This window comes from Diceros bicornis, chromosome 5, assembly GCF_020826845.1.
Source record: "Diceros bicornis minor isolate mBicDic1 chromosome 5, mDicBic1.mat.cur, whole genome shotgun sequence".
Classification (NCBI taxonomy): Eukaryota; Metazoa; Chordata; class Mammalia; order Perissodactyla; family Rhinocerotidae; genus Diceros; species Diceros bicornis.
The window spans coordinates 50,908,060-50,924,364 of NC_080744.1; the positions used below are offsets into that span (position 1 = coordinate 50,908,060).

The window sequence follows — 16,305 nt, forward strand, 5'->3', positions numbered from 1 at the left end:
ATATTTTTTTATATATATATATATATACTTTTTTTTTTTTTTTTTTTTTTTGCTGAGGAAGATTCACCCTGAGCTAGCGGTTGAGCTAGCAACCATTGCCAGTCTTCCTCTTTTTTTCTTTTGCTTGAGGAAGATTAGGCCTGAGCTAACATCTGTGCCAATCTTCCTCTATTTTTTATATGTGGGTTGCTGCCACAGCATGGCTGATGAGTGACATATATAGGTCCGTGCCCAGGATCCAAACCCGCAAACCTGGGCCACTAAGCAGAGCACACTGAATTTAACCACTACGCCATGGGGCCAGCCCCCCAAATTTATATTTTATATTTATGATTTTGAATAACTGTATTTTAACTTGCTTAAATGAGGATCTTTGCAGTTTTTCTTGGAACTTTCCTATACTTTATTTCCTAAATATTTCTCAAATACATTTTAGAGATACTTGATTCTTTTATATTTGTATAGGGCTTTATAATTTATAATGTGTATTTATATATTTCCTTATGATTTTCATAATTCTTGGATCTAGGCAATGTAGGTGTTTTTATTTTGTAGTTGAGGAAACAGAGGGCTTGGTGAAATTAAAAATGAGTTAGCCAGAGTAATTGGGTTGGTTGCTGTGATGGAACTGGGATTGAAACGCAGGTCTTCTAACTACAGTTTGAGCTCCTGGGATCAGATTTATCCCACGTATCTAGTAGAGTATCCAAAATAGTTACTTACTGAAGGGATGAATGCATTCTGACTCTTAGAACAGTGATCTTTTTAATATACTAGTATTCACTCCGTACAAGTATTTTTTGGAATCCATTAAAAAGGAGAAAATCATCTGGTGGCTAAGTTGCCACAGTTTTCATTTCTCAGATTTATTAACATTATTTTGAATTTATTACATTAATTCAGCAAATATTTATTTACTCTGTCAGGTGCTGTTCCAGATGCTAGAGATACAGTAATTTAACAAAACAAAGTCATTGCCTTCATGAAGTTTACATTCTAGTAGGAGGAGACAGACAGCTAAAAACACATGACTAATATATATTTATCAAGTGACAATAAGTGCTATAGGAACAAATAATGAGAGCCTTTAGATGAAACTATAGTCCCAGCCAACATCTTGACAATTCATTAGAGACCTAGAGCCTGATCAACTAAGCTGTGCCTGGATTCCTGACTCACAGAAACTATGAGATGATAAATGTTCGTAGTTTTAAGTTGCCACATTTTCAGGTAATTTGTTTGCAGCAATAGATAATATAGTGTTTGTTAATTTTAAGAAGGTTGCTTAAATATAGCTTCTGTCAATGAAAGATCTTTCAAAATGTGTAAATTCATATTCAATTGGTGAAATTGTAAAGCATTTTTAAAGTGGCTTTTGATGCAAGGCACTTGCAAAGCTATATGCCAATATTGGATTTCCAGTAAGCTCAGAATGTTAATCACTCTTCTATTTTATTTTGTTTTTCAGATTTGTGACTTTGAGTTTGTCTCTGATAATTGATCGTATTTTTTTTGGTCAAGTAAGTAAAAAGACATTAAGCTAACAGCTGTTTTTAATCTAACCATTACACTAAAAACTTAACCTGACTTTTTAATCGATGAATATTTGGGAACACAGGCATATCATTTTTTAAAAGTGATATGGGATACATTAAAAAAAAACTACCAGCATATGCCTTTGGTTCAATTTGCTGTGCTTTCTATGTAACAGAACTGTGATTTCCTAGTGGAGGTTCAACAGAGTCCATTTTAAACCATTTTTGTCAGGTTTGTAAAAATAAAGGTTAAATTTTTAAATGATTTTAGTTGACCTCAAGTTAATCATTCAGAATTCAAATTAACCAGCATACTCTATTCTTCAAGCATTTGGTTTGACATTTTAATCTCATGACTGTTGGTGATGGCCTTTGGTTTCTAAGTTCCCTGTTTTTAAGTCACATATGGGCTCTGGAATCAGACTGCCACAGTCTAAAGTGCAGTGTCCTCATTAATAGCTGTGTGACCTTGGATAAGTTTTGTACCTTTCTTGCCAGTTTCCTTATCTGGAAATAATTGTAGTACCTGTCACATAAGGTTGGAGGATTAAATGAGATAATGCATATAAAATGCTTACAAGCACAAGTGAGCACTCAATGTTAACTGCTGTTGCTGCTGCTGTTATTATTATCTTCTTTGTGCTATAATTCAAATTGTAATGTTTCAAAGCTTTATCTTAAAAGGTAATGTGTGATATCATAAGGTACTAGAGTAAAATTTTTAATATAGGTACCACACGCACACTTTCGTAACTATTATTTTTAAGGATTCTCTTTATCTCTAATTGTATGTTAAACTTTCCTTGTCAAAATATGTATGAACATTTGTTCATTTTTTGTTGAGTCTCAAAAACCTAATGTTTTACAAATTAACAAAGAACACACTAATACTTAGAACATAAAAAATTAATAAAGAATGATTTCATATGGTCATTAATCAAAATTATTAAACTATTGTCTGGTTTTTAGACATCATTTCTGATTTAATGTCACAATTCTGCCAGATTCCCTAATGCCAAACACTCATACTTGGAACTAACGCATTTCTATTTCTCTTTCCTTCAATTATGTCAGTGGACTCTGGTTCAATATAATTTTTTGAAATTTAACGTGCTACAGAATTTGGGAACATTTTATGGTTCTCATCCATGGCACTGGTACTTCAGTCAAGGATTTCCAGTTGTCTTGGGTACTCACTTACCCTTCTTTATTCATGGCTGCTTTCTAGCCCCAAAGAGGTACCGGATATTTTTGGTGACTGTGCTGTGGACACTGTTAGTTTATAGGTAAGATTTTATTTGTTCAAGTAGTTAATTTTTTTTAATGTTACCAAGAAATTAGATTAACTAAATTCTTTTAAAAGTAAACTGCTTAGGGGCTGGCCTAGTGGTTAAGTTTGCACACTCCGCTTTGGCGGCCTGGGGTTCACAGGTTCGGATCCCGGGTGTGGACCAACGCACCGCTTTGTCAAGCCACGCTGTGGCAGTGTCCCATATAAAACAGAGGAAGATGGGCACGGATGTTAGCCCAGGGCCCATCTTCCTCAGCAAAAAGAGGAGGATCAGCAGCGGATGTTAGCTCAGGGCTGATCTTGCTCTCACACACACACAAAAAGTAAACTGCTTATCTTTTGGAGATGCATTAATTCTTATGATTTATTAGTGGGGATTATTTAGCAGACAGAAAAGGTTGTAATTATGCTAGTGCTCAGATAGAATGAATACTTCTGATACGTATAGTTTGCTTAAGGAATATATTCAGTTTTTAAAAAGTTGAACAAATTTTATTTACTTTTAAAAAACAGAAACTACCAAAATTTTAAGTATTGAAGGAATAGAGAAGAAATATTTTTAAATGAAAATGTATGTATCTTTATTCCAAATTTGAGTAATATGACTTACTTGTATTGGTAATAGAAATTTCTTTTTTAGAATGTAATTGTACTTTAGAATTTCACATTGACATTAAATGTTAGGATTACTTTTAACACATCATCATCACCTTATAACTAAAAATAATGAAAGTGATTCCTGAAGCATGAAATTCAGTCTCAGTACTTAGAAAAACAGATGTTAATTATAGTTCATTTTATACACATTAATTTCTCAAACTATCATGTAATATGAGAAAATAATATTTCCTTTTAATATTTTTTTTATTATAGCATGTTGAGCCACAAAGAATTCAGGTTTATCTATCCAGTTTTACCATTTTGTATGGTGTTCTGTGGTAAGTATTTTTGTTTAATATAGAAAAAAATTATTTATATAGAAATAGTTAAAAGACAAATGCTCATTAAACTCTAAAATATTATTTATTTTCACCTGGGCTAAATAAGAATTGCTTCTTAATTACAAATTATATTACTGCAGTATTCCCTTTTTGCAGCCTAAAGATCCTTTTTCCTGTGTCCTGTAAAGTGAGATAAAAACATAAGGATCTAATATCCAAAGCACCTTTTGGTGGTGGTATTTCTGGCTGTTAGAAATCTTTTATTAAAAAGTAATGGAATATGTCTGTTTTAGAATAGCTATTTTAAGTTTATGGTTAAACTATGAAGTTCTTCATTCCACAAATGACAAATATATTTATAGCTGTTGAAACTAATTTTTAATGCTTTATACACATCTACCCCTTTAAAACTCACTTGAATGCATATAAAATTTTTAAAGTGATTCACACCTCTGATTTTATTTTTGGCCTTTTCTCCATTTTTCCACCTTTGCAATAATTTTTTTACATGTGACTTTTAAAAAGTCTTATTACTCAGCTCTGGAAATATTAATTTTTACATTAGTTGGTTTGGAAAACTTATGAATTGAAACTTTATTAACTTCAAGTTTGATTCAGAACAAATAACTGCTGGCTTCCTTCAAATATTAATCACTAAAAAATCATTGGATTGGGGAAGAAAGAAATGAGTAATCAACTGGGACTGGAGGCTGGGAAAAACTAGGGACTTAATGATATCAAACTTTTTACTTTAAAAAAAAAAAAAAAAAACTCCAAACAACCCATTGAGTTAAGCAGCCTTCTTTGACCAAGTATCCATCATCTCCTACATATCTCAGATGTATGTACTCTCTTCAGTTTAAATACAAACATACACATCTATATATTTGATATATCTGAAGTATTGAAACCAAAGTTAATTTGTGTCATTACTTAATAGTATTACTTCATATACAAATGCAGGCACATATAAAAATATAGGCATCTAACAGCTATTTGACAAGTCTTAAGTATAGTGAGCCCATTTACCAAAGGAAATCTGTTCATGAATGAGTATTCCGATTTTAAAATGTTCTTTTTTACAAGCACTTGAGTTAGAGTTATAATGAAATCCGGTTTGCCATGTTTGGTTTCTGGCAGGCTACTGGAGGGCACATACGCGTGCGTGCGTGTGTGTGTGTGTGTGTGTGTGTGTGTGGTGTTCTAGAGAAAGACCGAGTCCTTGTGTGTGTGTGTGTGGTGTAATAGAGAAAGACTGAGTCCTCGTGTGTGTGTGTGTGTGTGGTGTTCCAGGGAAAGACTGAGTCCTCGTGTGTGTGTGTGTGTGTGTGTGTGGTTCTAGAGAAAGACTGAGTCCTCATTCCCACTCCAAAAGATTGAATCTTTTAAGTGCCAGGATCCTGGTAACCCCTTGCTTCCCTTCCCCAAGACTGAGATAGATAGAATGCTGGTGAGGGATGAAGAGATCCTCTTCTAATGGACAAGAATCAGCCTGTCTTCCATCTGGTGTCCACTCAGAGGGATCTCTAAAGGACAGAGACCTAGTGAAACCCCTGATCTTCTCACAGGACGTGATCTCCTCCTCCAGGCACATATACCTAAGGTTCTTGAGTGAGCCAAAGGATTCTGACTCCCAGGAGACTTATACTTCCACCATGAGTCAGAACTCTTTAATGCCAACAGATTCCAACAATAGGACCAACTAAGTAATGAGCTCACCTAGGCAGAATGGATATTCAGGAATGACATAAGACAACAGTTCTCTTTGGTGTTCTTGATCTTTTAAATGGCCTAGTTTGAGTCTTTTCTAACTACCTGAAATCTTGAGTTATATTGTACCTCAAATCTCAGTTTTATTCTATTCTTGTGTGACCTATTTTAACCTGATTGTATATAAACATGACAACTCTATCAGCAATTGCTGTATAACAAGCCACTATAAAACTCGGGGGCTTAAAACTCCATTTATTATTATTTACAAGTCTAGTTCAACTGGGCAGTTCTTGTCGTCTCCACTGAGTCACTTACGCAAATATGACCAGCTGCAGATGAGGTAGACAGCTCAATTGACCTAGACTGGACTCTCATGTGTTTAGGGTTCAACTGGCTATAGACCAAGGTACTTCAGCTCTTGTGTGCTCTCATTCTCCAGCAGGCTAGCTGGGGTTTGTTCACTTGGTGTAGTCAGAGTTCCAAGAGAGGGAGCAGAAGTGTCCATGGCCCTCTGAGGCTCAAGCATGGAATTGGCACAGTTACTTCCACCACATTCTTTTGGTCAAAGCAAGTCACAAAGCCAGGCCGGACTCAAGAGATGCGAGAGAAACTTGAGGTTCGTGTAGGGATTGGACACAAGAGGAATAACTGCGGCCATTTTTTCAATCTACAATAACTTCTTTTGCCTAATTTGAATTTCCCTCAGTCCTATCCAAAATAGGACTTACTCTAGAAAACATACCTTCTGTAACTGGCTCTGATCCTTAGTGAACTGTATAACCTTGTGCCTCAGTTTCTTTATCTATAAAAGAAAGGTGCCATTGGTCTAGTAACACTGGAATTCTTAGATTGAACCTCTGTCATTTGTGCTGATAATGTTTCCAGCACCTGCTACTAACTCTGGGTTGGGTGTCTACTTAATCTGTTTTTACCACAGTGGCTAATGTAGACTTGCTTGTCTCTGATTAGGCCGCTTTGTTTTTCCCTATGCTAGTCTTTTTTTATCAAAATTGCACAAGCACATTGTTTCAAAAGTCATTCTATATGGAGTTTGTTTTAAAAAACAATGGTTCCCCTGCCTTCCCTCCAATTTCCCCTCCCTAGACACAAGCACTTATACTCTTTTAGGTGGTTTTGATATTTATCTCTCTATAAAAATAAAATGCTAATAATGTCCCTTAAAGATCTTTGTTTTTGGCACTACCTACTGACTTCAGACTATGAAAGATGAAAATATAGCTTTATTTCCTCAGCAAAGTAGCAACATAAAATTCTTCCTGATACCTCCATCTGTGCCCAGTGCTCTCTTTTGGTTCTTAATAGTTTTAAAGTCTCACTCCCCCAGGCCCATTCTCCTGTACCTCCCATTCCAGAATTAAACCACCCTTTGTTTTTCTCATATAAATACTGAATTTAAGTTGACATAAGTAACAGCTTTCCCAAGGAGTATTTAAAAATGAAAAGGCTAACTTAGAAGTATCTCTAGTTGGTAGAACTTGGTAGAGACTTTTTTCTTGGGTTTTCTAATAATTCTTGCCAAAACTAAGACACATCCTTGCTACACCTCAGTGTTTGATGGGATCAGTCATGTACAGCCCCCAACTTTCCCACCCTCTCCATTACAATGAATCTTACCTTGGTAAGAAGGAACTCATCAGACATTGCTGAAGAATACAGATTATAACACTAAATATACAAAACTTAAAAAGTGATTGGGCATAGCAAGATAAATAACATGATGATTAGGAGATATGGCCAACTAAAGAAGGAACCAACTCATGAAGGGCCTTCTTATATACTCAGGTTTTTAGATGTTATCTTGGAGTAGTCAACTGGGACATAATGGATTTAAAAAGACTTTTTTTAACAGTAGTCTGATGAGAGTGAGTTGATAAGAACCCAGTGTATTTTTTATTATAAAAATTACTCATGGACAAAAAAAAAAAAAACCACAATAGTGTCATCATGTAATCATCTGGCCCCACTTCCCAGAGATAATTATCACTTTCTTATAAATTCTTGCAGAAATTTTCTATATACCCTCCTTTAAGTATCTTTTTGTAGGCCCAAATAACAGGAGCAAATTAAATATTCTGGAATGTTATTTAGCATTGAGTTACTAAGAGCTACTGTGTGAAATGAAGGGGCCTCTATTCTGACAAGTAGTCACCGGGGTTCATACTGAGTCTTTGTTCTCGTGGAAATTACACGAGAGGCTGAAAGAGTTCGGTAAGTGGTTTATAGGACAGATAGAAAACTTGTGTTCCCAGAATCTTCTGTAATTGGGAGGGGCATCTCATATTTCAAGTTAGGTAATGCTTACATTACATGGGGTAACTATCCCTTTCTGAAGCTAGCTCATTTTAGGGTGGATCCTTTCAGTGAGAACTGCATCTCCACATTATATGTACAGTTAAGTAGACTTAGGGATGGCAGCTACTAGGATCTTATTAATTACCTCTTTTAAATATTGAAGAAACCATACTGCTTCCCTGTAAGCAACCCATGGATTCTAGGCTTCTCTTGTGACTCAGTCTAACCCTGCAGCTGTCATGTATTTCCAATTCTCCCTTTAGCAACTCCAGTTTCTGAAATCCCCTTGGGAAACTTTTCAATGTCAGATGATATGAAAACCCTCAGTCTTCACATTCAAGACTGTTCCTTCTTTTCCCAGCATTTTCTTTATATTATTTTTCCAAATAATATGGCGATTCGGTTCTCACTGAAAGAATCCATCCTAAAATGAGCTAGCTTTAGAAGGTGAAAACTACCACAAAGTAACGTAAGCATTATCTAACTTGAAAGAGCCCCCTCAGCACTGAAGAAGCTGGGAATACAAGCACGTTTTCTTCCAACGTTCTACTCAGAATGCCATTTTTATAACATTCACCACCATGTATTCCAGTTTTTTATCAGTCACCCATACCATTGTATCCCTAAATGCCATAGTTTCTGATAAAACTTTCAATGAACGTTTACTGAATAAACAAATTTTGTTAATGAGTGAACCACTTTACAGATGCCCATATTATACTTATTTGAATATTCCTGAGAGCAAGTCATCTCCTAAGGCCTTGGCAGGGTAGGCTTTAATGTAGCTTTTTGTAATCTGAGCCCAGTAGGTAGTTTCAGTTTTTGCCTGTCTACCCAAGGAAGCACTTCACTTCTGAGTTGTATTTGCTAGTCTGTCATATCTGTGACTGGAATTATTACAGATGGCAGAACTTTTAGAATCCCATTTCAGTTCTAATAAAGCTAATTTCAGTTCTCATGCTCTTTAGTAGGTTCCTCATTTTACAGTTTCAAACATTTTATAAATTGAGATTTGTTTTAAACGTAGGCTTAATTTTCTTGATCTACCTACTTTTTTATCACACCACTTTTCAGAATGTTCTCTGGTTAATCAGCAGTTTCAAGGAGTACTAGGTGAGATGGATATGTGATATTCCAACTACTGAATGGAATGAACTATAGGTAATGTTATCTAAAATATTCAGAGGAACAAAATTGAGCATCTAAGATTACTTGCCCAAATTTGATTTCAGCTATCAAGTGGCAGGTATCAGATGTCTTAAAATAGATGAAATTATTATTTTCAGTCCATTTTATACTCTTCAAAGCAATTAATACAGATTAAGGAAAAGTTGTAAGGGCGGCATAGCTAATTAAGAAACATTTAAGTATACAAAGAAAGGTATCTTCAGTATTTCCAAAACTGAATGTTAATGCATACAGCTTTTTAATTTCTAACCATGCTAAGTCGAGAGAATGAGTGTCTTTGGTTGGTGTCAAGTACTAGATGTAATTCAAGTGAGTTATAAGTCTTGATTTATTCCTATTTTACTTTTGAAACAGTCCTTCCTAGGCCAACTTTATGTCAGTGTAGTTAAATGGGAACAGTTCAAGATTAATTTTATTCATGTTCAATTATTTTTAGTAATTGAGCAGAGCTAAGACAGCTGATAGCAGTCAATTAGGTAATGGTTATGGAAAACAGTGCCTTGACCCTAGTGGGAATTAGTGCTAAAATTTCAGGCAGGCTCCATCCAGTTTCAGGATCCATCCAATTTCAGATTGGATCCTGGATACCCAAATTCCAAAAGAACTATTATCTAGTTCTGTGGAACCAATACATATGGAGTGTGAACAAAATGTCAAGGAAGTTTACTAATCAACTTCTTCTTTTATCCTAATGTGCTCATTATCAGTGGCTATTCCTGTGGAGTAGGACTATGGGAGGGAACAGGGACTTTCACTTTTCATTTACCCTTCTGTTCTACTTGGTTTTTTGTTTTTTGCCACATACAAGAATTACTTCTACAAATTAAAAAAGAAAAATTTTTCAGCATCTCCAAATTGACCAACACTATAGTGAAAGAGAAAAAAAAATGATATAGGTCCTCTTCTTCCAGAAAAAGAGGTCCATGCCATCACACATACTGACCATTGAAAATCTCCCAGGAGCCCAGTGGTTTATTTTTCTAAAAGGACACTCTGTTATACTTCCTCCAGAATTACTGAGACTTGTATGTACACAATCCATTGCTAGAGATGAAAGAAAAAAGTAAATGGAATAAAAGTTCTATTTATTTAGCAACTACTATGCACCAGGATAGGCACCAGACATACATTTTTTCCTAATAGTTGAAAAAGATACTGTTATCCCATTTGCAGATGGAGAAACTAGATGCTCAGCAAAGTAGAGCAACGTGTGCCAGAGCCAGAATTCAAATCTGGGTCTGTTGGACTCCCTAGCCATCATCTTTCCATTATACCTCAATTCCTTTTTCTATATAAAGGTCAAGACCTGGATGACAATAGACAATGATAGTGAATGGTCAGAAAAATTATAAAGATGACCTATTGCTTATTTCTTGTTTGTCCCTAACAGCATTACAGCTTGTGCTACATCCATAACAAGTGTATTTTCAGTTAACACTTGCTTAGCTATAAGAAAACAAGATTGCCAGTATTATGATTCAATGTGTCTATCTTCATATAGGGTACTCACTAAACCACCTGAAAACGTGGAAGAAACCAGCTCTGAGTTTCCTGTTTTTATCAAATATGCTCCTTGCCCTCTATACTGGTTTAGTTCATCAGCGAGGTACTCTTGATGTCATGACTCATATTCAAGAACTCGGTTACAACAATCCTAATAAATCTTCAGCTTCAGTATTTGTAATGATGCCTTGCCACTCCACTCCTTATTATAGGTAATAAAAGTTGCTCCACTGTATGCTGTTATTAAGAAAATGAAACTGACTACCTTAAAATTCCTTTCAGATTCCTGGATTTAAATTGATCAAATGATTATAAGAAATTTGAAACTCCTATTCATATTTATTCACTGATGAATTTTAAAAACCACTTGAACCATGTCAATGAAAATCATATACCACTTTTTTTTTTCTTTTTTTTTCTGTGAGGAAGCCCTGAGCTAACATCCATGCCAATCCTCCTCTTTTTTTGCTGAGGAAGACCGGCTCTGAGCTAACATCTATTGCCAATCCTCCTCCTTTTTTCCCCCAAAGCCCCAGTACGTAGTTGCATGGCATAGTCGCACGTCCTTCTAGTTGCTGTATGTGGGACGCCACCTCAGCATGGCCAGAGAAGCAATGCGTCGGTGTGCACCCAGGATCCGAACCTGGGCCAACAGTAGTGGAGCGCGCGCACTTAACCGCTAAACCACAGGGCTGGCCCAATACACCACTTTTAAATAAACTTTTTCAAAAATTTAAACAACTTACATTTAAATGATCTGATTTAAATGTAGCATAAAATATTTTATAGGTTATTTGATGGTATTCTTAGTAAAGAAATTCAGTTATCACTGATCTTACTACAAATCTTTGTGATACATCTTATATTTATACAATTTTAAATTAATCTCAAAACACTGGACTCTAGTCTAGATTTACTACTGGATTGTTGCCCTGGTCCTAAACCAGTCCTTTCAATCTCTTTGGATATCAGTTGTCTCGCCTGTAAAAATTAGGGAATTCAATTAGATGATATCCTACTGCTTGAATTAAGTGTTCCTGGGAAATGTAACACTGAAACTGCCTTAACTATGCAGGGCATTTAAAAAGACATCCATTTGGCCCTGTGTGTGTATTTCAGGAAGTTGGATAAGTTACCAATTGCCCAATAACAGTACGAAGGCAAAAAGCAAACAGCTTTCCTTTAAAAATTCTGCACTTATTTAACTTAATCTGGCTTTAAACAATCTGAAGTTAATTTTCCAACTTAATATCAAATTTGATATTATTTTAAGGTAACTTAATACTTTTGGAATACTCTACTTAACTGAATCATTAATGCCAATCATTAATACATAATTTAGAAAATTGGGATTGCCTAGCAACAGCCACAGGTTAAATGTAAGACCCCAAGTATCTCTTCAACTTGAGCTTCTTCTACTTTATAAAAAAGACTAGAGCTGAGAGAAGGACATTCACTGTCCCTCCATGCTCACAACACTGCAGAGAACAGGAATTCTAGAGGTACTAAGATGCTTTCCATAGTTTACCAAGTTCTCATCTTATATTTTTTCAGAGTGCACAAGGGAGCAAAAAACATCTGATGCCTACTTTGGAATATAAGGCTGTTAGCTTTTTATCAGCTCTTTCTGCTTTCCTCTTGAAGACCTTCATCTCCAAAATTATAAAAGTCATGTAGTATTAGGTCTTGTGTAAATTTACTTTGTATGCATTTCAGAGATAAACCTCTATCGCATATTTATTTTTATTTTTGCTGATGCAAAGTTATAAATATGGCTTTTTGCATGGCCCAAGTAACTGATTCAAGTTGTCATAATTCATCAATCCCTCTCTTTCACATACACTCTAGTCTTTCTGTTACAGTAAACCCATTACTTATTTGGGTGTTAATCAGTGAACATATGTTGCTATTACTAAATCTTATATAAAAATAAAAGAACGAAAAAAACAAACACAGGAGAAACTCATTTAAGGATGTGATCCATCCCCTTTCAGAGAAGAAAGGAAAGAGAGAAAGAATCCTTTCTGGTTGATGACTAGTTTTCTAGTTTCATGACTTATTTTCTTGCCAAATAAGCCTATGGGGAATTACTCTCCTATTAACAAGTAACCTACCTGGTCCCAAAGGCCTATTACATTTCTGGTACAGCATACTAACGTTAGAGAATATTGCGTCCCCCAAGCTGCTGACCTACTATCCCATCTTGAAATGGAGTTTCATGCTTTTGTTGGGACTTGTAGGTTATGCTGCTGCTGCACAGGTACATGATGTGAGAAGCATCTTCTCCATCTTTGAGAAAACTGCATTAAAGGCTTGCTTCCTCACTGTAATTGGAATGCAGTTAAGATTCAGATTTTACATTTTAAGTGAACACTTAAGTATTTTAAGAGTAATTTGAAAACTTTCATAATTTTTTTTACTTCTTGTATCTATAATGGTAACTTTCTCTTCATAGCCATGTCCATTACCCACTTCCAATGAGATTTCTCCAATGTCCTCCAGACCTGACTGGAAAAAGTCAATATCTTGATGAAGCAGATATATTTTATCTAAATCCCTTAAACTGGTTGTATAAAGAGTTTCACAATGATTCAACATTGCCTACTCACTTGATCATCTTCAGCGTTTTGGAGGAGGTAAGGAAACATGAAAAGGGAAAACTCAGTATTTTTATTTCACTTCAAGTTTAGCAAACACCCAGGTAAACAGACAACATAACTTTTTTATGGTCCCTTTCAACCCTCTTATTTTGTAATTGGTCTTTTCCCTAGTCAAAATCAGCCCCCGTTCTATAACTATCAAGGTATATATGTTACTTACCATGAGTTAATTGTTTTATTAAGAAAAAAGTTGTAGAGACGCAAATCAGAATGAGACATTCTAAAATTCTTGAAACAGTACTCAGCAGATTGTAGCCTTTATTTACTTAAACATTTATTTACTTCTAGGAAATAAGTGCTTTCCTAATTTCAAGCAACTATGAGAGAACTGCTGTTTTCTTCCACACTCAATTGCCAGAGGGTCGTACTGGAAGTCACATATACGTCTATGAACGGAAGTTAAAAGGGAAACTCAACAGAAGATGAAATTCTGAACTGTGTTTAGATCTTTTCCAGAGAAATAGATATTGCTGGGTAGAAATATTCAGATGCTGCTTAAATACGCTAGTAAACACTTGGGTAAGATTCATGGAACTAGCAAAAAACCACTATGAACTGCTTTACCAAATATCGCTGCTGAGGAAATGTATGAAAAATATCACAAAGTATAAAATTGTGTATTAATACAATGCCAGATTTTAAATAAAGACCTTTAGTTTTCCTCATGGTGTAGTTTTATTGTTTCTTCCACAATATTCAGATGTGCAAGAAATTTCACAAGAGAACAAGTCAGCAAGCTCTTAAGAAGGCAGCAAATTCTTCACAAGTCAACGGGCTCTTGAACTCACAAAAAGACAAGAAGCAAGTGTAAGGTTATAAAATGTTAAAGATGAAATTCCATCATAGTGTACTTTTTTCAAGCTCTACTGCAAATTCAACACAATATCAGTGTTAATTACACTTTGTCGTGTATGATTTGAGCTTGCTTTAAGCTCATACACTGAAAGGAAGTCTCATTTCATGCACAAAATGTGTTGCATGCCTGGCTTCCTTAATAAAACTACAGTTGAACATTTCCAGTGCCAAAAAAATTCAGCAAAGCTAAGCTACAGGAAAATGCAGGTTAGTAAGCTTTTGCTTGATGCTTCTGAGTAATAATATAAAGTCATCAAACTGATAGTTAGAAATGATGAAAAGACATTGTTATCTTGATAATTTCATCTTAGTTTCAACACCAAACATTGTAGAAAGCATCCATGTTTTCTGTTACAGTTTTCTAATTTAACTTAATCATGATGATCAATATTTAGGATCAAAAGGTAATTGCCCCAATTCTATTTCAAGATTTGCCATGTGTCTTCCATTATTGCGACCACATTTATGCCATTTACCTTCCCTTTTATAAGGTTGTGGCTGAGGGTGCTTCTGCTCTTGTTTTCGATGCCTGGAGTTTTCAATATTTACCATACGTTGCTTTTTATCTGGTCGACTGAAAGCAGTAAACACATTTTTCATCTATGTTAGAGTTAAATTTATTTAAACAAGAAACAATTTTAATGTTTTTCTCCATTAATTATCTGAATACTCTGAAAAAGGATGTTAAATTAATCTGAAGTAAAATCCTAGTATAACCATATCAGAAAGATTCAGTGAGTATTACACTTTTATCCTATAGACTATAGAAAGAAAAAATACACAAACATAACTGTACTGGCAAAAAGGGGAAACACGCAAAAGATAAAGAATAGAAATGTGACAATAAAATAATGAGATGTGTTTCCATTACTTGTCCTCCTTTCCTGTAAAAATCAGTCCCTCCCCATTGGCTTCATCCCTCAGCAGGAATATGTATACATCTCTATACATCTCTTACAAACAAAGTCTCTTTTTTTCTCTCCTACTACGAAAGTTCATAAACAATGTCTACACTTACTGCTCTCCTCAATCTCTATGATCAGTCTTCTGTCACTACTTCACTGAAACAGTCCACAATACCATCCATGGCCACACATTCCCCAGCCAAGAAATCCAGTCCATTTTTTTTACAGCATTTGACACACTTACATAAATATTCCTTTTACTTGAGGTGATCTTTGCATTTTCATGATGCCACTCTTATTCTCAGCCTTCTTTCTCTACCACCCCTTAGATGTTGGTGTTCCCCAAGTCTGATAAATACCTCCAGCCTAGACTATCTATGCATACACAAACACAGTCTGGGCTAGAGAGACAGTCATATAACTAATGGCCAATTAATTCTCCCCACTTGGATGTCAATAGGTACCTCCAAGTACAATTCTCATGTCCAATTTCCCTTACCCCAAACCCGGTATTCCTTATCTTAGTGATAATCATTATCCAAATAGCAACCCAACCCAGAAATCTGGAAGTCCTAGTTACTTTCTACTTCTCTTTCACAAGAAATACCACCAATTTTATTTACTATATATTGTTCAAATCTGTCTCCTCCTTTCCACACCTACTGTTGTCCTAGTTTAGGGACTTATCAGCTCATGTCTACATTGTTTCAAAGACCACCTTCTAGCTTCTGGCTTCACCCTTGCCAACCAATCCTGCAGGCTGCTGCCAGTGATCCAAAATGCAATAAAGCAAGTCCTTTAGCAAAAAATGAGGTCCTTCATGATCTGAACTCTTTTCTTCTATTCATACCCTAGGACTACTTTGCCTCCTTCAAGTGGCATGTCTTCACATCTCCAAATCTGAGCAAATGAAATTCCCTTTGAGTGGAATGTCCTACTCTATCTGCTTGGCAAATTCTCATATCTCCTTCAAAAGCCAGTTTGAAAAAGAAGTTCAGTTCAACGGCCACCTCACTCATGAAGCCTTACCAAACATCTCCAGACTGAGGCCACCATATACAATATGGCTCCATACCTCCATTTTATTTCTTATATTTACCTAATTCTCCAAAAGCTTTTGAGCTCCTTGTCAGTAAGAATTTTTCATTTATTTCCTCAGGGCAGCCTCACAGTGCTTTGCTCATTATAGGCACTAGGTCTTTGTTTAATGACTAAAGACACCAAAATCAGTCTCATTATTTTATAGACACATTACATTTATTCATAAAGATATATATATATATATATAACCATCTCAAAGGTAAAAAATAAAGCTAGTATTTGAAGATTAGGTGAGTTTCATGTTACAGAACATAAAGCTAATAAGCAATGGATACAAAGTTATTTTTAGAAGTTATGTAT

At 35.3% G+C, this 16,305-nt stretch overlaps 2 protein-coding genes across 3 annotated transcripts in view; one reads left to right on the forward strand and one right to left on the reverse strand.

Moving 5' to 3' along the window:
* The window catches only part of PIGB (phosphatidylinositol glycan anchor biosynthesis class B), a 29,151-nt gene extending 15,346 nt beyond the window's left edge, over nt 1-13,805 (forward strand). Inside the window, exons 7-12 of the mRNA XM_058541632.1 lie at nt 1,469-1,520; nt 2,610-2,821; nt 3,700-3,764; nt 10,483-10,696; nt 12,940-13,120; nt 13,433-13,805. Coding sequence (XP_058397615.1) covers nt 1,469-1,520; nt 2,610-2,821; nt 3,700-3,764; nt 10,483-10,696; nt 12,940-13,120; nt 13,433-13,570 — 862 coding nt within the window. The 3' untranslated portion in view covers nt 13,571-13,805. The remainder of the gene's footprint in view (nt 1-1,468; nt 1,521-2,609; nt 2,822-3,699; nt 3,765-10,482; nt 10,697-12,939; nt 13,121-13,432) is intronic.
* CCPG1 (cell cycle progression 1) overlaps nt 13,602-16,305 on the reverse strand; it is a 38,316-nt gene continuing 35,612 nt past the window's right edge. For both annotated transcript variants that reach the window (XM_058541626.1, XM_058541627.1), the window contains exon 9: nt 13,602-14,573. In XM_058541626.1, the coding sequence (XP_058397609.1) occupies nt 14,384-14,573 (190 nt within the window). In that variant the 3' untranslated portion in view covers nt 13,602-14,383. The remainder of the gene's footprint in view (nt 14,574-16,305) is intronic.